We start from the raw sequence: 23442 nt of genomic DNA on the forward strand, positions 1-23442 counted from the left end.
GATGACATTTAACATGAAAATTCATATCACGTGATCATAGCAGACAAAGATTGCTCTCTCATTGTCCCTCTTTCTTCCATATACATGCATACATGGTTGCACAGCATATATATGGAAAGCAAAGAAAGGGACACGAAAGGGGAGGAGCTCACATGCCATGATGCAGCTATGATCGTTGATATGGGTTCATATTTAGTATCAATATTACCCGTGATTGCTTAGTAAGTCCAGCTGTCTAAGTGATATCAAAGGAATATCATTAAGATCCTGGCGCATAATTTCGTTGAGTTTGATTGAAAATAGGAATGTCTATAAATGTTTGTAGTTGATAACGCTTGGGCTGTGCAGTGGATTTCTATCTTTTGTAGACAGGCCTGAAAATAAAGATTCAAATGTACACAAAAGCTCGTTATCTCGCTTCTAGCATCAGGTAAAACATTGGTTCGTGGCAATTTTATAACATCTAATAAAAATGGCCTACTATATGATTATTTTCGTAAAGCAAATAAAGAGGGCTCTTATACTTCGATGAGCAAACATCTACTCGTACTCTGCTTAGAGTAGTGTTCTTGACTTATATAAGTTTGTTTTGGGGCATTTTACATGTGCATCAATAATTTCTCCAGAGTTCTTTTAAAACTCTGTAACTAAATTAACTCAGCATGAAAATTTATGAAATTAGTTCTGATTAGCCATCTTTAAGAACTTTTCCTTTACATAATATTTAAGATTCATGCGACCATATCAGCCAGTTTACGCGAATCCGGGATTGCTTATTCTCAAAATCAAAGCTTTCCGCATTTTGTGCTGTGATAATAATAGGTTTTCCTTTAGGTAGTTTCAATTTTGGTTACGTTGGAAAAGAATGTGTTGTTATACAGAAACTCTATATTACAATGGCTACAAAGACCCCCAGATTGGTTTGGTAATATTTGAAACTTGAAATGAATTGAAGGATTAGATTTTCTTTTCCATGTGATATTCGAAACCGTGGTGGTTAGAAAACTGAGGTTTGCGCTTAGACTATTACACAACCGAGACATGTAGGACATTTATTTCTGCTCATACCTATTAATATAGTATCACTATGAACAAATAGAAAGAGAAATAAATAGAAAATAAGACAAGAAAGATAGCTAGGTAGAACTGGTAACTATAACTGCAATTTCAGGGGTTCTTAGATTCAAATTATATAAGTATAAGCATCCACCAAATAAATTATAGCTACTGCTAAGGTAACTGAATAAGATTTCAAGTAAAAACTGGGCAGTCTATACGTCAGAAAGATAAATCCTCTTCTCCTTTCACATCTCTGTTTATCGTATGTGTTCTTCCTTTCTTCTTCCAGGATATTGGATTTGTTCCCGGATTATATGTACTGATTTCAACAACTATTCAACTTCTTAACGGATATGCTGGAATTATTTTTTATTTATTGCCCTTTGTCTAACATGGAAAAGCATTCTTTATTTCCTTAGGTTAAATGCTAGAAGAAGCGTCAGTCCATTGGTTGCATTAACTTTTTTGTTTCACGAAACTCTGATCGTTAGCTAGAATAATGTTAAATAAACAACCAAAGATGGTATGGAATACTTGTAAACGCAGCAATTTTAGGTTTAACTAAAAATTCGAGAACACGAGAGTGAATTTAACATAATCACATGGAACGTGTTTCACAGAAATGCCCTGGACTCTCACTCGAAAGACCAGAGTTCGGCAGAAATTTATTTCTGTGAAACGCCTTTCCATGTGTTCATTTCCATTATATTTCACAGTGAAAGGGTTAAGCCGAATGAAATGTTAGCCATTCGAGCGTTGATGGGTCGGGGAGTAAAATTTGCTGGTGTGTTAGGCGTTAGTCGCCTGCCCGGGATAAAACTTAGATACGTAAGTACTTAGGTTCCAAAACCTTTTTATGACATTTGTGTCCGAATTGCTAATGCCCTGGACTATCACTTGAAAGACTGGGGTTCGGTCCCTTTGTGAGTTAAAATGCGTCCACTGTTGTCCTGAGTTTTTCTTCGCTGGTTCGAGCCCACTTATATCGATTTAACTTATTATCAACTAAAAATTCCCCTTCGGTAACATATATGAAAATATATTATTTCCGAGGTAGAGTGAATTTGATATTAAAGGACGTTTGTAGCTTTCTGATTGTATATGAATCACGGTGATGTGATAAATAGTCATATATATATATATATATATATATATATATATATATATATATATATAGTTATATATATATATATATATATATATATATATATATATATATGTGTGTGTGTGTGTGTGTGTATGTGTGTGTGTTTCTAGAATATATTTATATATATACATACTTATATATATGTATGTATATTATATATATATATATATATATGTAGTATGTATATATATATATATATATATATATATATATATATATATATATATATATATATATATTTGTGTGCATGTGTAAAATACATTTATATATATACACACATAACTGCTTCCACAAGGTTTTCGGATTTAGTGAGTAATACTGTACCATACGCCAGTGAGTTACCTCAATAAACAATCATGGGATTTACTGGTAGTCTCTTACCACTTCACGGGGATTAGAACCTACTACGGAATAAAATACCATCTAAAATACATAAGGAATGCAGTACATATGTATAAACACACACACACACATGGCTGAGTTTCATGGCCAGTACAAGAGCGCCTATGGCCGTGGGCTGAGGCCAACACTGGAACAGAAACCTGATTGCGCCAAAGAAACTTCGGCGCATTTTTTAACATAATCACTTACTGTTTCTCTAGGATCGAGTCAGTCCTCCTGTACTGCAAATCCTGTCAAACCACCTCTTCCTTATGCCATCCAAACTTGGGAAGTCAGTGTTCACTGAATTTCGGCATAAAGGACTCTTCTTCCATCTATTATGCTCTGAATTTTCACCATTTAGTTTGTGTTCTTACTTCATGAAAAAGTTGCATCCTATTTCTTCATGTTCTGGTTTTCTCTATGTTTGTGCTAGATAAGGCTAGTAAACAGGCTGCCCCACCGACTTCTGCGCTGAACTAAGCATGGAAAAAAAGGAAGATATGAAAAATACCGTTATGGTGAAGGAGGAGGAAACGGGACAAAGTCTCTTGGTTTGTGCTTCAAGGCATTTTTACCTTTTCGGGGACAAACGTAAACCTTTGGCGGGAAAGGCTTAACAAGGCCGACCCTTTAGAACTGTTCACTTGATGCTGTCTCTCAGAATCTCTTTGACTTTGCTTTTCGTTAAAAAATAAGACCACGTTTACATTTCCTTTTTCTCCCGCGTTTAATTTAGCTGGCTTAGATTTCTTCCATATTTTCCTTTAAATTCAAAAACTAATTTTATGATAACTGAATACAAAGAACGGCACATATGTGATAAAATAGAGAATGTGTGATGATATAGCTAAAGTTTACGTTAAAGATTCAGGCATAAGTATTAGGCTAAAATGTTATTCTTTATGGTAATTATTCATAATTATTCCAAAATAGAATTTACAGCAGTATCTGTTTTATAATCGTTTGTCAGTTTAGTATAAGAAATGTATGTACTTTATTACTTATTTCCACTTTCCAATAACGGAAATTATTCCTTTCTCCGAGGTTTTAAATCTGCATACTAGACAAAGGTTGTGAATAAACACTTTGAAGTCGACTTGGAATGCAACAAATATCAGTATATGACAATGAAGTTTTAACATTTTTTTAATAACCTTATAAAATTTCAGTCTGGTTTGGATTCCCAACAACATTCTGTTAACCCAGTTGATATCTGCAACTTATTGCTGCATATCTAATAAAAGACCGTGTTTAATTATATATGTTAAGAAAAAATTTGCAGGAATTTAAGACCCGTTAATTTTGTTCGTTCAGTAATGAGAAGGGAAATGCCTAGTCATTCGAATGTGTTGAACTAAAGGCACTTTAATTTATAACAGACCTGTATTTTCTTTTTCTGGGTGCCATAGCGGAACAACCGTCATCTATTTTTTTTTTTTTTATATGGACGAATCGAGTAGCTTAAAAATGTAAAAATTCCTTTGATTTTGTTACAGTCACTTGACCATAGGTTTAGTCCCAGATAAATTGGGTGTCATCTGTAATAATTCATACAGAAAAATTCAGACACCTGAAATTTAACAACTTTTATAAGAACCAAAATCACAGGTGTTTAACCAAAATTCCATTTTATCCTCTTCTGATAATAGCGCAAGAATGTAACTGATGAGGTCAAGGCAGAAATTACCTGAGACGTTAAACTCTGTTAAGAGTACCGTTGCACAGTGGTTGAAGAACCTCGATGAGAGGAGTTACTACCTCTTTGCATGATAGAAGAGGTGGTGGAGGACATAACGATGTGAAGCACACCAGGTTGCCTATGATAGCAATAGTTGGTAACAAATACCTTTGAATAACACAGACTCTGTCATGAAATCTATATAATTTTTAATTATTGGTTTGTGTTTATTGGTTCATCTTTATTGCAATTGTGCCGATATTTTATCATTTTATTTCACTGTGTCTTAGATTAAAGTTCATGGAGTTTGTCAAGCTAATAGAGATTATTTTGTGTTGTTATGAATTAATATGTAACATTTCTTACATCAATACTTCATCTCTTACTCTTTCTTTTATTCGGATATTTCTTTTATTCGGAATCCATTCCAGTTCCATACGTGTTTTAAAAGCCAAATGATTGTGATAACACATGGCTCAACTCTTGCATTACTCTAACTTGCGTCTACCCATTAGCATTCAATCAGTCTGTATTGAATTTTTTGTAGACTCTTGAACGCTTCATCGTTTTTTCACCATCGATGTAACTACTCCGATGTACCCATTTTATTTTAGCGCAGTTCCTCTCGCCTATTAAACATTTCCACCGTAATTCCATGTTGTTCCATTATGTCTTCCTTTCTCGCGAGCAACACCCTCTTTATTCATGTAATGGTAGTCACGTAATCATCCTTGAATTATCCAGTTTGCAAATACACTTTAAACACTTTTCTCATCTATGCCGATATTCTCTTGTTTAATGTTCCCGTATAATAACTATACTTTCTGCATATACTTTGAGCCAGGCTGTCTACCTCACTATGTAGAGGCCTCGTCAGTATTTCTACTATACTTTTAAAAAAGTTTCAGTTGTTTTCTCAGGTATCTGCTCTGATCTTGCTACAGGTTTACAGCATCGATTTCACAACTATAGGGTTACTACCTGTTATAAGTGTTCCCATCAATATGGATATTTACGTACTCTGTGTTAATACTCGTTGCATTCACCAACTTCGCATTCAATTCACGCCAGCAGCATAAACAAATCCTCCACAGCCATTATTCTGGAACTATTCCACTGGTAAACAGTGTTATGAATATATGACAGAATATAAGGTAATCTGAAAGGTAGAATCCACTTCATTGCTTCTGTCCTAACAACTCAAATATTTGACTTGCTCTATAATGTTATTCTGGGAGGAGGAGGAGGAGGAGGAGGAGAGAGAGAGAGAGAGAGAGAGAGAGAGAGAGAGAGAGAGAGAGAGAGAGAGAGAGAGAGAGAGAGCTCCTATAAAAACAGTACATGTAAGGCGAGGCTGTCAGAGTTCACAATTGGCTACCATTTGGAATGTAAGAGGAGGGGGTTGCTCTGAATTTGAGTTATAGTTCACTCAGGTATAGTCGACAAAACGGAAAATTAAAAAGTTTCAGTGACATCAGATAGTATAAATACATATTATGGAAATTCTGTCTGTCTTTTTTAAACTTGCAGTTTGTGATAGTGTTAGTTGTGGAAGGAGAATGTTTCTTCTTTTCCTGCCTACATTACATCCTTGATTAGCATGTTATTGGATGCTACATGAGCGGGTGGGCGGTAATGTATTGCATGTTTGGTATATAGGGAGGAATTATTTCGACTATATTCATGACAATTAAAATCCGTTATATTTTCTTCGATAGCTTATGAGCACAACAGGTCGAAACCACTTATGTGCATCTCCTATGTCTCATGATATGTAATAATATTCACAAATATATAATACAAAGCCTCAATAAGCACTGATATTTCCTGTAATCAAAGATTTGTTATGGCGAATCAAATCCAGTCTTCAGTCTTCCACCAGATGAAATGAAAACTCTTTGAAACTCTACGGCTTTCATTTTTTACACAATGGCAGCTGAATAGCAAAATGAGAACAGACTGCTTAAAATCTGCCAACTTGGCTACGGGTACCATGAAACTAAGTATTCCAAAGAATGTTGATAAATGACCTCCTTGCCTCATCGCTCTTCGAGGAAAACACATACTGAAGTACAAGAAAACTCAGCTGATAAGCTAGAAAGAAATCCCATCAGAACAGAATAAAGGAAAGGAGAAAAGTTTGCCAAAGTTAGTGGCAACAAAAGACTTACATCGGGGTTTTTTTCAATTTTCGCTAAAACGTAGATTTTTGTTTAAAATCTGATAATGGGATGCATCTTAATGACACGCGCACACGCGCGCACACACACACGCGTACACAAAAATGGTAAGATCCATCGATGGATAGCAAGTGCGACCTCAAATAAATTTGGAGTTTATAATCCCAAAAAGTTTTTCAGAGAAAAGATCAAATGTTTCTGAAATCTCTTCTTAATTCGTTTTATTATTTCACACTGTCTTGAACCGAAATTGGATTGTGCATTAATTATTTAATTTTAAGTATTTTTAAATGAATCTTATACTTCGGAGTGGTGACCCATACCGATACATAATTACACAGTTTTATGATAAATAAGATCAATCGCATTTTATGATTGGAAATTAGATCTTATGTTAAATTTTCGTTTTTTGGGTATCGTTGAAGTAGCTCTCAATCCAAATACTCGGGCATATAACACACTCTTCAATTTCAGGCAAAGAGAAAAGCCCCTGTATTTGGAGGTCTGAATGCAATATAAGATAATATTATTGCTTGTTTAAAACGCATTTTACCAAATATACATTGGGTCAGTAATTTGTCCATTCATGAATTTTTTCATTGTGTATGTGCTAATATTTCAAGCGAGGCCGACAATAAAGAGACTTAGGTGATGTAAAACAGCAGGTTATGATGGGATCACCAGAGAGTTCATTTTAGCTGAAACTGAAATGATACCCAGCTAACTATGTGCCACTCAGTCCATTTTGAAGACTGTGGAACGAGGAAAAATCCTGATCTTAGAATTATATGTTATAGCTGGTGATACCGAAAAAACAAAAGATGACCTGACTGACCTGAATGTGGCAGTTATAGAGGGATTGCACTCAAGGAGTTTGTAATGAAATATTCAGTTTGCAAAAAATACTGACAAAAATCGCACAGATAAGAAGACAGGACCGGGTTATTTCTCCTTTGTCGTATTCCCTTCTGTTAGACTTTATAACGGAAAAAGAGGTCGGAGGTGGAAGAGAAGGTTTAGAATGGAGGAAATCGAGAAACTAGTAGATGAATATGCGTTTTAAATAGTAACAAGTCACAAAATTGACAAAACTTCAATAACAAATACATCAGCATATCGAGAGGAATGATTAGACTAAATATAATAAAAACAGAATGAATGATCGGTATACAATTGAAAGATGTAATAACATTAAAGGAAAAAAGGACTAATAATGTGGAATTTGTCAAATATTTAGAAACAATGATATCCAGTGCAGGTTCTATCTGATTGGAATTTACTGAAAAACTAAGAAAACAAGGGCAAATCAAACAATTTGCAGGAAGAATAAGTTGGGAAACTTATTGAGATACCGACTTGAATGATAGGAAAATAAAACTCTCTACAGTATTTTGTTAGTTTTAAATTACAACTTCAATGGAACGTTAAGCATCAGAAGGTAAAATATGATCAGAGACATCATAAGGAAGACTCAGTTACCGAAGTTCCATGTATAAAGGAGATAGAAATGCTTGGGGAAGGGATGGCTTGGGCATGTGCCTCGCTTACCCCTCGGGAAATAGTAGGTGAAAGAGACACCAGATGAGTTGGATAATGCAGGACTACCTGAAAAATATCTGTAAGAAGAGAGATTGTGGAATTATTATGTCAACGGTTCATCCTATTCTGTCTCCGTTAGTTCATGAAGTTCTTATGGATTTGGAGCTTAATTTCTGACGTCTCTGTTGGGTGCAGTTAGTGGTGGTAGCAAAGCCAACAAGTAGTGAAAGAAGTTTATCTATTTTAGGTCATGTTATTCTTATGCTTCCCGATAACCAACTATTATTTCTCGTTGTGAAGAATAATTTTTTCTTAATTCCAAATACATTAACATGGAAAACTGAAAGAGAATCGTCTATATTATGAGAAAAATAGAGAAAAGGTATTAGAGAAACAAACTTCCTATTATTTTTTTAAGGGTATGTTATAGTGAAATATTTTGCAAAAACCCCATTTTCCTAAAATGACGTTGTATAAGATCACGCCACCAATAATTTTACAATTGTATGTAAAACAAAATTAGTTATGCTGATGTGACTTTTCAACACGATAGTATCAGATTCACCCTTCACTTATAAAATAATATTTTATTGCTTCCTGTAAGAATAGAGGTATAATGACTCAGCGTCTTTTTACAAGAAGTTCAAGAACCCGACCATATTTGAGGTTGACGACTGAAGCATTGTCTTTGCAACGGCTCATCGTTCACCAGTTCCTCGTGTTGATTTATTCTTAGTTTTAATGTTTATTTCTTTCATATTTCCTTCTTTTTCTTCTCCAAATCTGGTATGAAATATATTTTTGCACTCTTCAATATTACCTCAATTTGATAGGAACTTTTGTGCCTACTTCAAATGGTTATTGAAGTTCATACAATGGATTAGATCTTCTTAGGATTTTTAAAGAAATTGCAGCCTCCTGTATATCTACTTATGTATATTAAGTCTTAAAATGTTATTTCTTGCTCTGAACAAGACGAATGATGCAAAAGTATTGACAGAAATCACTGAAAAGTAGAAATAATTACCAAACAAAGGCCAACACACTTTAATATTGCATAATCAGATCAATACAAAATAATTATCGAGCAATTTCTCACAAACATGGCGGAATCCACAACAGTGTACTTCAAGAAATGACCAATATCATAAACATTCTCTTTGTAAATAATAAAAAAAATAACTCGAACGTAGCGGCTGATTTTGCACACTAACGAGACTCCATCACCCCGAGCGAAGATTTTGTTTCTTTACAGTGATATAGTGATTTATAGTGACTGTAGTGACTGTAGTGAGTGCAGGACTTATCATCAAGTGCATTTTACATGTATATGTAACTTCTAAATCATACTGAGGTCACCATAGCGCCGAAAAGAAATATATTTATAAATATATATTAATTTATTGGTTTGGAAGAACAAGCTCTGCCAAAAATGTGACTTGAGTTGCCAACTATATTTAAAGATTAGATATAATTGAATAATTACAGTTATTTCTATAGTTTTCGATAATAATTTCTGTAAATATATTTACAATTAATGTTAATTATTAATATGAAATGTCTCCAGGAGGCGATGAGGTTCGGGAGGTGACCTTACGTCTAAGATAAGGGTGTGACCTTGGCCAAGGGCTGTAAAACTACTTTATGCCAATTAGAGAGAGAGAGAGAGAGAGAGAGAGAGAGAGAGAGAGAGAGAGGTAAACTTAATAATGTAATTCATAATTTCTCTTTCTCCAACACATACACACATACGAGAGAGAGAGAGAATATGATTTGAATGTTCATGTTTGCACCTCTCTCTCTCTCTCTCACTTAGCAGACCTGTTGCACATTGCAGGTCAAGATGATCTGGTCAACTCCTTTAAGAAGAATCTCTCCTCTTCTGAATCTCCTCCACTTCTCCAAAAGGTCAGCGTGGGAAGCCATCCACTCCTTTAAAACTGTAGTACAATTCACTATCATATATATAGTTCATGAGCACTTTACACATTTACCAAGTTGAGATCACTTTAATAAGTGACTAAAGGAAAAATGCTTTAAAAATGGGATAAGGGAGATTTGGTACAGGAGTTTGAATGAGTTTTTTTTATGGACATTCATCAAATGAGCTTCTTTTCATTTCAAAATGAGCCAAGGGAACATTTGTCAAATGAGCTTCTCACTTAAAAGATTAAATGGGATTTTATGACCATGTTTATGACCCCTGAGTCTCGTTATGTCCTAACCACCAATTATAGGATGCTTTTCAAGGACAGATTTGTACCTAAATCCTTCGCCAATTGTAGTACAGGACAGTTAATTGATGAACTTATTCACTTTTTTGGCTCGTGATATATTTTTGGCCCGTTTACGTTGTCACCAACAAATGCCCTCCTATGGGGCATATTCTCAGACTTAGGGTACGTGGAAAATTCGGGGAAGGGGGTGGAGGTATATTAAAATTAACGAACAAAGGAAACCAACCTTTGGCTCTTGTCCATTAGGCCTATCAACAAGGAACCATATCATGCTATGAAGTCATTAAGAGCTACTTCTGTTTCAATTTAATGCCCTTCGCAGGACCCTCCCATCCCAAATACCCAGGGCTGCCCAAGGAGTGAGATGGCTGCAGCCTGCAGGCGCAGGAGCGAAGCGAATGGAGTCGGCCCACCGTATGGGCGTACTACACTTCCCCTTCTCCGTGGGCGTCCATACAACGGAACCCCTCAGGACAGAGGACCTTCAGAGGGCACTCGTTCACCTTTACAAGTTGGTTGGGCTACTGTTTTGTATTTTGGGATGGGGGTGCTGCCCTAATCCCCTGGTTATGGCCTGCTTCATTGGGCTACAGAGAATCTGACCTAGGCGCTCTTTCTGGAGCACCAAATTATTACAGATATATTAGGTGTTGCCCTAGTAAATCAAAGGTCATAGGTCACAGGTCAGCAGGTCAGATTCCCAAAGAGATTAGTCTTGATTATCAATTTCCAGGAGAGACTTTACGCAACTCTGCTCTAAGCTTACGATATTTCCTGCACATCGTCGTCAGTGTGTCTTCTTCATGTGATTTTCAATCCCGCATGACCTCAAATCTTTGACCCGACTTCATCATAAGTCCACTGTTTAGCTCCAAAAGGGTCCTCCCTAACTCTTATCCTTCATACAACCCAAGGATTTTCAGTAATCCTTCTCTCGCTGTCCCTGAGCTGTGCTACAAGGATTGACCTTTTGACCTGACCTAGAAGCCTGACTCTTTTAGAGCTAACTTCCATTAAATGAAAATCAATATTAACTATGTGGGACTTATCGTACAGTGGGTAGAAGATCCACCTTACCATTGAGAGGGCCGGGGGTCAATTGTCAGCCAAGGTCAAATGACCTATGTTGACCTAAGCTGTGAATGATGAATCTGGATGTATGCTGACTGTTGGGTTTGGCTTGGGTGGATTAGGGTCTTGGAGACACTAACGTCTCCCAAGTTATTAGAGTAACAGTTGTATGACTTACTTTCTCTCTCACTCTCTAGCCAATCATTGTAAGTGGTGATGAATTATGTAAAACTTGTCTGAGCAGTCATGAAAAATGCCTCATTCATCATTCAACAGTGCCATTTTGATGATTACCTGAAATATTCATCACAGTAGACACAATATCGACATCAATCAATCTCTGAATATCTGATAAAATCTGATTATTGATATATAATCCTTGTCAGAACATCGAGTAGCCATCATGAAGTGTTAAATTATTTAAATTTTTCTTTTCAGCAAGATTCAAACCCTGCGGACGTGCTTTCGCTACCGCGAAGGGGAATTGTGGGTATGCGAGATGGAAGAAAGAAAGATTGATTTCCAAGTGAGTTGAGCATCAGGGTGCCTCAAGGGGTTGCCCCAAGGGAATGCCTTAAGGGGTGGCATAGAAGTTCATGCCCTTATAAGAATAAAGATGGTCTATTCCTTTCCTACTGTAACAACCTCTGAATTGTCTCCCGTGCATAGCCTTTTTTCCTGCTAATTCTCTACCGATTCTTCGTTTCTGCTCACTCCACACTTTCACTCACTTAAACAACTGGCTCTTTTCTAAGTTCACTGAATAAGTATTTCCTTTGACTGGTGTTCACAGCCTCTAGAAATATTAAAAGAAATATACCAATCACATCTTGTAGAAAGTGATTTCAGACTAGAAATTTCTCTTGTTTTGCCCTACGGTGCAATTCTGGAAAATGCTAAGATACTTGACTGAATCTCTTTGACTTAACATTTAAGCAAATCACTTTGAAACTACTTTGAAAAAAGTACTTGCCACAGTTATTGAAAGTCTAAAGTATCCTTCTAAATCAAATATTCCACTGTCTCCTCCACAGGAAGTGAGCGGAGACAATCTAATGGAGGAATTAACTGCCCTGATAAGCTGTGCCTACACTCATAATGAGGATGGACCCCTGTGGCGCGTTAGACTCATGCGAGGGCAAATCACTCCCACACATGAATGTCACCCAGGGTTCCCACACCTGTCAACCCTGCTCGTAAGCTTCCACCATGGCATCGCGGACGGCAACGCTGCCGTCTACATCTTCATGGCACTGTTTAAAATCCTGGAGGATGTCATTGGTGGGGCTTCCGTAGACGACGAGGAACAGGTAGGCTGCATTGCGAGCGACGAGCAAACGCTCTCCTTGAAGAACGAGATCAGGGAGTATCTGGAAGAACATCCTGATGAAGTGGAGAAGTTTGCTGAGAGGAATCTGCAGTCCGAGTTCACACCTCTGCTGTACAAGGCGTTTGGCTTCCCAGAAGATCCCCAGCCGACTACGCGTTACCTGATCAGCAGCTTGGGGTTCCCAACCCTGAGGAAATTTTACGAAAAGTGCAAGGGCGCTGGCGTGACTTTCAACTCGGGTTTTGTTCTTGCCGTAAACACGGCCTTGGTTGAACTTCAGCGAGAGGCCGGGGTAGAGGTTGGTGACGCCCTCAGCATCCGCAGCAGACAAACCTTCAACCTCCGCCGGTACTGGGAGAAACACAAGACGTTCTCCTTCGGCTGTCACGTCGGCAGGATGCTGCAGACGATGGACACTCCTCCGTACGACAAGGACACGTTCTGGGACCACGCGAGGACGCTGGACGCTGACATGCGGGAGAAAGTGAGGACCAAACACGTCCTCAAGGAAGAGGTGGTGAGGGAGATGAAGCGTATCGAAGAGGAAGCCCTCAGGAGAGACGCTCCGGTGCCAATTGACTGCGACTACACCATCTCCACGCGTTCATCGCAGGGGACTTTGACTTGTGGAGGGACTACAGGCATGTCAGGGGAGGCAGAATCGCCCTTCATTCAGATGCAGCTCACATGCAGCATGACGTTCCATATAGTGGCCAACACCTCAGAGACCGCGTCCTACACCATCTGTTACTCCACGTGGCACATCACAGACGAAAACGCTCTCAGGCTCCTGAAGAAGGTGGAGCATGTTGTCGAAGACTTAGCGGCCTGAATTTTGGGAATTTAATAAAATATTAATTCCTTAAAATAGAATATTTATTAACCCTTTCCTTCAAGATCTGGTTAATGTTAAAACACTTTCAGGAATTCTTAAACAGAGCTTAAAATGAAGAAGGATTTTGGGATGAGGCTACCAGGCCTAAATCCTTCTTAACCAGGAAGACTCTATATAAAATAACAAAATCGGACTGAAAATTAAGTTAAAAATATTTACAAATAATATAAATGACAAGTACAAAGGATAGGGAGGGGTGACTACCATAAGGTGCTGACGACAGACCGAGTGACAGACAATTCGGGCCGGGTTCAGCTTCGACCTCAACTCACGAGAGATACGGAGGTGTTGAGGAAGACTGGGTGTCTAACTGTGGAACGAGTTGTTGAATGAAGAGTGATTCTAAGATTGCTAAATATTGTTCGTTAGAAGTTTGGCTATAATTTTAAAATCTTTGTAATTTATGTCAGTTTTACGTTTGCTAATGGCCCGGGTTCGAGGGCCATCTTTTTATTGATCTGTCTGTTTTAAGAATAGAATCAAACATCTCACTTTTCTTGAGATGTCTCTGGTAGCCGTGGCTATTTCCTTGGGTCAGCAGATCCCTTCTCCTTCGTCATAAGACTCTCACTAAACCTGTCTTCACACAAAGGTCTACTGAAATGAGACACTGATATACAAAACTAGACTTTATCGACAAACTGAACGAAAGTGATTCAGCAAAAGCTACGGTCATGAAATGGTGCGATTAACACATAACTGGAGGAGATACTGTTTCACAATCAAGTAGACTAATGATTCTGTGCCAAGCAATACTAGTGATTGACACCCTGGTCATCACACAAAGTAATAAGGTTATAAAGACCACAATTAATCTCATATCGTATTGTAAAATACACCACTTCCAAATATTCGTCCTTCCCAGGACGATGTTCGGTTCCTGTTGAGAGAAACATTTCTTTATATTAAAACCCTGGAATGAATGTACACATTCAAGACAGAAAAAATGCACAAATGGACAATTTCATTGCGTAGACATCGTTTGGTTTCACTGCTTCACAACCGGGGGTTTTCCCTCTAAAGTCTGGAAAAGATATCAGTGTCAATGGATGTTCGTAAATAACGTATCTTCATACTGGCGGTTTCTTTAAACACTACACGAGTCACTGTTCCTCTCATAAGTAACTCATGAGAGATCGCACATACCCCACCGGAATCTAGGCATTCCAGTGCATGCTGTTTCCATGTGCTCGGACCACGATCAAATAGTTCTGTTGTGTCCAACTGAGCAAATTCCAATGTCAGCACAAATGCACCTGCCGTGAGAGCCACTGACAGGCCATCACATATATCACTGTTGTCCAACGAGAACCCAGACTTAATACATTTCTTTGCATGTTCACGTATACATGAAAATTCAGGACTGGTCAGTTTGACACCTGTTCTATAGCTAACGCCTCGATGAGAGTCCAGTTTCACTTTGAGTAACCTCCACGTGGAGCCGACGTAGTTCCCAAGATTACATCTGGGGCAATTAAATAAATATACAACTCCTGAGGTCATTAGTGGATCGAATTTCTCCTTATGTTTAAATAGAGATCTGATATTCATTGGGTTGCAGGTGAAAATTTCTCAACTAACAACTTCAATTCACGGAAGAAATTTAGGTCATGAATAAATGGGACCTAAAATTAAAAAAACCAACAGAACCAAAATTACGATTACATGCAAGTGTCCCATTTATTCATGGCAGGGGTTTTCTTTGTAATTATTCAAGTCTTCGTTACTTGGCCTATAAACCAGTGGGTCAAATCTAATTATAATTTAAATTTTTATATGAGACTTAGGCCCACATTCAAACCCTAGCCCCATTCCACATGGACTACTGTAACCTACAGTAGGCCTCCAGTAACCTACAGTAGGCCTCCAGTAACCTACAGTAGGCCTCCAGTAGTTCGATCGTGATATTAAAATAACCGATTGATTTTGGATATCTATTCCCAATTAGGGAGTAGTTTGCAGAGAGACAGGATCAGGCCTTTCCGATGTTTAGCGTTTCTTGGGGAGAGGGGTCCAGGGGGCCCAAAGCCCCCTTGGTCATATCAGGGCACAGTGCCTTAAGTGAGGTTAGGAAGGTGAGGTTGGTATGACTATGGGGTTTGTTCTGCATTGGGTATTACCTTGGAAATTGACTCTTTCTATAGTATTTTGGTTGCTTATTAACAATTTACCTTTTTTTTTTGGCAGTCGACCGTAATTAACTTGTAATTAACCTCAGAACTTCATCCAACATGGTAGGGGACCCCTAGGGTGAGCAGGGTCCTGGGTGGAGTAGACCACTGGGAGAGGGCGATGATATGTTATTGTAAGGTGGCCATTTTGAATGCTATTGCCATACACAGTGTTATGGGGAGGTTTTTGGTAAAAGGGGATCGTCTATGGAAAAGGGGAGGAGAGGGGACACAGTCGTATAGATACACATCCAGCCAATCATTTTACAACATGAACTTCAAATTGAGGAAAACCCTTTCGAGTTGTGAGGTTGAAACGAATTGATAGAATCCACCAGAAAATCTATGGGTTTATTAGCCAATACCTTTGGATTTTGTAGCAGCCAAGTTTAGAAAAATCTTATAATTCATGTTCTTAGCTGATGTTAATAGGGCAAAGAACTTCTGATTCACACGATCAAGGTTCCATTTAGTGGTACAAGAAGTTCAAGAACCCGACCATATTTGAGGTTGACGACTGAAGCATTGTCTTTGCAACGGCTCATCGTTCACCAGTTCCTCGTGTTGATTTATTCTTAGTTTTAATGTTTATTTCTTTCATATTTCCTTCTTTTTTCTTCTCCAAATCTGGTATGAAATATATTTTTGCACTCTTCAATATTACCTCAATTTGATAGGAACTTTTGTGCCTACTTCAAATGGTTATTGAAGTTCATACAATGGATTAGATCTTCTTAAGGATTTTTTAAAGAAATTGCAGCCTCCTGTATATCTACTTATGTATATTAAGTCTTAAAATGTTATTTCTTGCTCTGAACAAGACGAATGATGCAAAAGTATTGACAGAAATCACTGAAAAGTAGAAATAATTACCAAACAAAGGCCAACACACTTTAATATTGCATAATCAGATCAATACAAAATAATTATCGAGCAATTTCTCACAAACATGGCGGAATCCCACCAACAGTGTACTTCAAGATATATTAATGTTTGCCACAGTGCATTGGCACGATTGTTATACATACAGCATTACATATGGTGCCTCGGGAACAAGAGCCTGTGCTGGCATAGGTCTGGCAGGGGAAATTAATGAGTTAAAGATGCATTAATGGGAAAAAAGCACGTTAAAAGAAGAAGAAGAAGAAGAAGAATGGCCGTCTTGGTTCAAACAGCTCGTTTAGACTAACCAATACACGACAGTGGGACACTAGATGATAACAGTAGTTTATATATTAACATAATTTATTGTTATTGATTATATATTCAGAGAGAGAGAGAGAGAGAGCAAGAGAGAGAGAGAGAGCATAAGAGCCATTATTGCCCTTCAAAGGACAGTAACCCGCAGCCGTCTGGGACAGGAATCGTATATACATCTATATATATACCGTCGTCGATCTCATACGTATTTTGTATCTATATTAATAAATAATCAATCGACTTACGAATGCAGAGAAAACTGAATCATGTTAAATCATTTATAATTATATTCCAACTTAAGTGACCAATGCCGTAAATATTCTCTTTGCAAATAATAAAAAAAAATAATAATATTTTAATAAAGTCAACTCGAACGTCGTGGTGATCTTCCACACTCACGAGACTCCGTCACCCCGAGCCAAGAAGCGTTGCCTCTCTTCAGTGATATAGTGATTTACAGTGACTGTAGTGACTGTAGTGAGTGCAGGACTTATCATCAAGTGCATTTTACATGCACATGTAACTTCTAAACTGTACTGAGATCACCACAGCGCCGAAAAGAAATATATATAAATATAAATTGATTTTTTGGTTTGGGAGAACGATCTTGCCAAATATGTGACTTGAGTTGCTAACTATATTTAAAGATTAGATATAATTGAATAATTACAGTTGTTTCTGTAGTTTTCTGATAATGATTTCTATAATAATGCTTATAATTAATATTAATTTTATAAATGAAATGTCCTCAGGAGGCGATAAGGTTCGGGAGGTGACCTTTGGTCTAAGATAAGGGTGTGACCTTGGGCCTAGAAAGTGCTTTATGCCAATTGAGAGAGAGAGAGAGAGAGAGAGAGAGAGAGAAGAGAGAAGAAATGTAAACTTCAATAATATCTCTCTCTCTCTCTCTCTCTCTCTCTCACACACACATACACACGAGAGAGAGAAAATGTAATTTAAAGCCTTCATCTAGACTCTCTCTCAAAAGAGAGAGAAAACATAATTTGAATTTTCAAGTTTGCCTCTCTCTCTCTCTCTCTCTCTCTCTCTCTCTCTCAGCAGACCTATTGCACATTGCAGGTCAAGATGATCTGGTCAACTCCTTTAAGAAGAATCTCTCCTCTTCTGAATCTCCTCCAATTCTCCAAAAGGTCAGCGTGGGAAGCCATCCACTCCTTTAAAACTGTAGTACAATTCACTATCATATATATATTCATGAGCACTTTACACATTTACCAAGTTGTGATCACTTTAACAAGTGACTAAAGAAAAAATGCTTTAGAAATGGGATAAGGGAGATTTGGTACAGGAATTTGGATGAGTTTTTATGGACATTTATCAAATGAGCTTCTTTTCATTTCAAAATGAGCCAAGGGGACATTTGTCAAATGAGCTTCTCACTTAAATAGGATTTTATGACCATGTTTATGACCCCTGAGTCTCGTTATGTCCTAACCACCAATTATAGGATGCTTTTCAAGGACAGATTTGTACCTAAATCCTTCGACAATTGTAGTACAGGACAGTTAATTGATGAACTTATTCACTTTTTGGCTCGTGATATATTTTTGGCCCCGTTTACGTTGTCACCAACAAATGCCCTCCTATGGGGCATATTCTCAGACTTGGGGTACGTGGAAAATTCGGGGAAGGGGGTGGAGGGTATATTAAAATTAACGAACAAAGGAAACCAACCTTTGGCTCTTGTCCATTAGGCCTATCAACAAGGAACCATATCATGCTATGAAGTCATTGAGAGCTACTTCTGTTTCAATTTAATGCCCTTTGCAGGACCCTCCACGCATCCCAAATACCCAGGGGCGCCCAAGGAGTGAGATGGCTGCAGCCCGCGGGCGCAGGAGCGAAGCAAATGGAGTCGTTCCACCGTATGGGCGCATTCCACTACACCATCTGCATGGGCGTCCTGACAGCGGAACCCCTCAGGACAGAGGACCTTCAGAGGGCACTCGTTCACCTTTACAAGTTGGTTTGGCTACTGTTTTGTATTTTGGGATGGGGGTGTTGCCCTAATGCCCCTTGGCGCCCTGGTTTGGCCCCCTTCATTGGGCTATAGAAAGTCTGACCTAGGCCCTCTTTCTGGAGCACCAAGTGTCCCATACACTAGACTGTGGGGCCCAAATTATTACAAATATATTAAGCGTTGCCCTAGTAAATCAAAGGTCATAGGTCACAGGTCAGAAGGTCAGATTCCCAAAGAGATTAGTCTTAATTATCAATTTCCAGGAGAGACTTTACACAACTCTGCTCTAAGCTTACGATATTTCCTGCACATCGTCGTCAGTGTGTCTTCTTCATGTGATTTTCAATCCCGCGACCTCAAATCTTTGACCCGACTTCATCATAAGTCCACTGTTTAGCTCCAAAAGGGTCCTCCCTAACTCTTATCCTTCATACAACCCAAGGATTTTCAGTAATCCTTCTCTCGCTGTCCCTGAGCTGTGCTACACGGTTTGACCTTTTGACCTGACCTAGTAAGCCTGACTCTTTTTAGAGCTAACTTCCATTAAATGAAAATCAATATTAACTATGTGGGACTTATCGTACATTGGGTAGGAGATCCACCTTACCATTGAGAGGGCCTGGGGTCAATTGTCAGCCAAGGTCAAATGACCTATGTTGACCTAAGCTGTGAATGATGAATCTGGATGTGTGCTGACTGTTGGGTTTGGCTTGGGTGGATTAGGGTCATGGAGACACTAATTGAGATATGGAGAGTAACAGTTGTATGACTTTTCTCTCTCTCTCTCTCTCTCTCTCTCTCTCTCTCTCTCTCGCCAATCATTTTAAGTGGTGATGAATTATGTAAAACTTGTCCGAGCAGTCATGAAAAATGCCTCATTCATCATTCAACAGTTCCATTTTGATGATTACCTGAAATATTCATCATAGTAGACACAATATCGACATCAATCAATCTCTGAATATCTGATAAAATCTGAATATTGATATATAATCCTTGTCAGAACATCAAGTAGCCATCATGAAATGTTAAATCATCTAAAGTTTCCTTTTCAGCAAGATTCAAACCCTGCGGACGTGCTTTCGCTACCGCGACGGGGAATTGTGGATATGCGAGATGGAACGAAGAAAGATTGATTTCCAAGTGAGTTGGGGTTGCCCCAAGGGAATGCCTTACGGGGTGGCATAGAAGTTCATGCCCTTATAAGAATAAAGATGGTCTATTCCTTTCCCGCTGTATAAACCCCTGTATTGTCTCCGTAACCTTTTTTGCTGCTAATTCTCTACTGATTCTTCGTTTCTGCTCACTCCACACTTTCACTCACTTAAACAACTGGCTCTTTTCTAAGTTCACTGAATGAGTATTTCCTGTTCACAGCCTCTTGAAATATTAAAAGAAATATACCAATCACATCTTGTAGAAAGTGATTTAAGACTAGAAATTTCTCTTGTTTTGCCCTATGGTGCAATTCTGGAAAATGCTAAGATACTTGACTGAATCTCTTTGACCTAACATTTAAGCAAATCACTTTGAAGTTTAATTTGAAAAAAGTATTTTTCACAGTTCTTGAAAGTCTAAAGTATCTTTCTTAATCAAATATTCCGCTGTCTCCTCCAAAGGAAGTGAGCGGAGACAATCTGATCGAGGAAGTAACTGCTCTGCTGAACTGTACCTACACTCATAACGAGGATGGACCCCTGTGGCGTGCTAGACTCATGCGAGGGCAAATCACTCCCACACACGAATGTCACCCAGGGTTCCCACACCAGTCAACCCTGCTCATAAGCTTCCACCACGGCATCTCAGACGGCAACGTTGTCGCCTACATCTTTGTGGCGCTGTTTAAAATCCTGGAGGAGGTCATTGGTGGGGCTTCCGTAGACGACGAGGAACAGGTAGGCTGCATTGCGAGCGACGAGCAAACGCTCTCCTTGAAGAACGAGATCAGGGAGTATCTGGAAGAACATCCTGATGAAGTGGAGAAGTTTGCTGAGAGGAATCTGCAGTCTGAGTTCACGCCTCTGCTGTACAAGGCGTTTGGCTTCCCAGAAGATCCCCAGCCGACTACGCGTTACCTGATGAGCAGCTTGGAGTCCCCAACCCTGTGGAAATTTTACGAAAAGTGCAAGGGCGCTGGCGTGACTTTCAACTCGGGGTTCATTCTCGCCGTAAACACGGCCTTGGTGGAACTCGCGCGAGAGGCCGGGGTAGAGGTTGGTGACGCCGTCGGCATCCGCAGCAGACAAACCCTCAACCTCCGCCGTTACTGGGGGAAAGAGAAGACGGTCTCCTTCGGCTGTCACATCGGCAGGATAGTGCAGACGATAGACACTCCTCAGTACAACAAGGACACGTTCTGGGACCACGCGAGGAAGCTGGACGCTGACATGCGGGAGAAAGTGAGGAGCAAACACGTCCTCAAGGAAGAGGTGGTGAGGGAGATGAAGCATGTTCAAGAGACAGCCCTCAGGGGAGATGCTCCGGTGCCAATCGACTGCGACTACGCCATCTCCAACACGTTTGTCCCGGGGACCTTCGACGCTTGGAGGACTACAGGCATGTCAGGGGAGGCATGCTCACATCCTTCGTTAAGATGGAGCTCACGCCCAACATGATGTTCCATGTAGTGGCCAGCACCGGAGGGAGTTCGTCCTACGTCATGAGTTACTCCACGTGGCACATCACAGACGAAAACGCTCTCAGGATCCTGAAGAAGGTGGTGCGTGTTGTCGAAGACTTGGCGGCCTGAATTTTGGGGAATTTAATAAAATATTAATTCCTTAAAATAGAATATTTATTAACCCTTTCCTTCAAGATCTGGTTAATGCTGGAACACTTTCAGGGAATTCTTAGACAGAGCTTAAAATGAAGAAGGATTTGGGATGAGGCTGCTAGGCCCTAAACTCTTCTTTACCCAAGAGGCTCTATATATATATATATATATATATATATATATATATATATATATATATATATATATATATATATATATATATATATGTCAGCTATCTTAGAAATTTCACAAGTCGTTTTAAATACCTTAATTTAAAATGAAAATTATGTTTCCCCCTTAAATACATCTATTCTAGTCTGCAGAACTGTATAACTTCCCACCTTCTCATGGGTAGCACTGAGCGAGTCTTTATCTGAAAAGGCACATTGTAAAATTCTTGGACTTAGAATTTTACTTAGTCTATGGGCATTCAGAAATTTTCATATAAGCTCACAAGACACTTGGAGCTCTCACTGTCGCCTCTCCGCACATCTCACTGACCCTCCTTCCAGAGTCTTCGTATGTATGGGTATTCAACCCATGCTGACATCTGGTATATAATTTTCCAAGTGGGATCCCTTTCAGTGTTTCAACTTTCCATACATTTGGGCTCGACGGTTGTCATCGAGTTAATGTTATGGTGTGCGAGAGGTCACTGGGGCGAGGTCAAGCCCACATGCGTTTATTAAGGTATTCAGTTTATTCAGTTATCGACTCGATTCCATATTATATATGCTGACAGCTCCTATAGAATAAACAGTGACTGGCTATTTACCACAGGTTCCGTATCATCCTAAACATCACCCATATTATCATCATCAACATCACTCAAATTATCACCCATAGAAGCATTCCCCTCCACTTCACTAGTACCCACACATACGTCACGCCGGCAAGCAGGTTGACCCAAAAGAATTCTGTTCCCTAGAGCAACACGAATGGTAGCCGGACCTAAAACATCCAACTTCTGAGCCTCAACGTCACTTACCTCCTCATTCGAAGGTTTCAGCGGGCATTGGGAAAACATCGACTGGTATCGTTCCAAGTCCAATAAACTGACAGAGTCTCTTGCATCAACAAAAAGCACTGCAAGATAATAAAAGTTAAGTATATCTTAGTTTAACCAGACCACTGAGCTGATTAACACCTCTCCTAGGGCTGGCCCGAAGGATTAGATTTACTTTTACGTGGCTAAGAACCAATTGGTTACCTGGCAACGGGACCTACGGCTTATTGTGGAATCGGAACCACATTATAGCGAGAAATGAATTTCTGTTATTAACTCACTGTCCAATCGGGCGTTTTAAAAGGATAAGACCACTTCTCACCTTCGATGGCAAAAGTCTAGCGCCCTACGTTTCCAAGACCCAAATTTTATATGCTATTTATTCTATAGGAGCTGCCAACATATACATATATACATATATATATTTATATATATATAAACATACATATACATGCATACATACATACAGATAGACAGATATATTAGATCTCCCAGCACAAATGAAAAAATACCAACCACTTAAATTAAAGCTCCCCCACTCATTTTCCCCGCGGATAAACCGCTTAGGGAATTACGCTGACCTTTTGTAATGGGATAGAATAAAGCCAGTAATTGTCCATCTCAGCAAAATTACCTCAGGAGAGAGAGAGAGAGAGAGAGAGAGAGAGAGAGAGAGAGAGAGAGAGAGAGAGAGAGAGGGTGTTAAGATGTGAGTTACGGTACTGCTCTCAATTGCATTACAAGGAGAATGGCGTTCCTCTCTCTCTCTCTCTCTCTCTCTCTCTCTCTCT

At 39.0% G+C, this 23442-nt stretch overlaps 2 protein-coding genes across 8 annotated transcripts; both read left to right on the plus strand.

The window, feature by feature from the left end:
• Positions 1–9109: 9109 nt before the first annotated feature.
• Positions 9110–21658, plus strand: LOC136856402 (uncharacterized). 6 transcript variants are annotated; one of them, XM_067134243.1, is made up of 5 exons: positions 9110–9277; positions 9825–9895; positions 18683–18874; positions 19928–20015; positions 20492–21658. In XM_067134243.1, exons 2-5 carry the CDS (start codon positions 9831–9833, stop codon positions 21485–21487), a joined length of 1341 nt encoding a protein of 446 aa, XP_066990344.1. In that variant the 5' UTR covers positions 9110–9277; positions 9825–9830; the 3' UTR covers positions 21488–21658. The 6 variants fall into 6 exon arrangements, with proteins under 6 accessions (XP_066990344.1, XP_066990346.1, XP_066990347.1 ...); XM_067134245.1 differs by having other exon boundaries at positions 9213–9268; XM_067134246.1 differs by lacking the exon at positions 9825–9895 and adding an exon at positions 17972–18042 and having other exon boundaries at positions 9250–9268.
• LOC136856403 (uncharacterized) lies at positions 10417–13493 on the plus strand. 2 transcript variants are annotated; one of them, XM_067134247.1, is made up of 3 exons: positions 10417–10735; positions 11734–11821; positions 12330–13493. In XM_067134247.1, the coding sequence occupies exons 1-3, from the start codon at positions 10623–10625 to the stop codon at positions 13455–13457; spliced, it is 1329 nt and encodes a 442-aa protein (XP_066990348.1). In that variant the 5' UTR covers positions 10417–10622; the 3' UTR covers positions 13458–13493. The 2 variants fall into 2 exon arrangements, with proteins under 2 accessions (XP_066990348.1, XP_066990349.1); XM_067134248.1 differs by lacking the exons at positions 10417–10735; positions 11734–11821 and adding an exon at positions 11843–11956.
• Positions 21659–23442: the final 1784 nt, after the last annotated feature.

The sequence above is a fragment of the Macrobrachium rosenbergii genome, chromosome 35, assembly GCF_040412425.1.
Source record: "Macrobrachium rosenbergii isolate ZJJX-2024 chromosome 35, ASM4041242v1, whole genome shotgun sequence".
NCBI lineage: Eukaryota > Metazoa > Arthropoda > Malacostraca > Decapoda > Palaemonidae > Macrobrachium > Macrobrachium rosenbergii.

Excerpts from the sequence above, each read along its gene's own strand:
- LOC136856402 (XM_067134243.1), top strand. The coding sequence starts at position 9,831 with ATGATCTGGTCAACTCCTTTAAGAAGAATCTCTCCTCTTCTGAATCTC. Across the intron at positions 18,875-19,927 it reads GCACTCGTTCACCTTTACAA|CAAGATTCAAACCCTGCGGA; the intron begins GTTGGTTTGGCT and ends TTTCCTTTTCAG. Across the intron at positions 20,016-20,491 it reads GAAGAAAGATTGATTTCCAA|GAAGTGAGCGGAGACAATCT; the intron begins GTGAGTTGGGGT and ends TCTCCTCCAAAG.
- LOC136856403 (XM_067134247.1), top strand. The coding sequence starts at position 10,623 with ATGGAGTCGGCCCACCGTATGGGCGTACTACACTTCCCCTTCTCCGTG. Across the intron at positions 10,736-11,733 it reads GCACTCGTTCACCTTTACAA|CAAGATTCAAACCCTGCGGA; the intron begins GTTGGTTGGGCT and ends TTTTCTTTTCAG. Across the intron at positions 11,822-12,329 it reads AAAGAAAGATTGATTTCCAA|GAAGTGAGCGGAGACAATCT; the intron begins GTGAGTTGAGCA and ends TCTCCTCCACAG.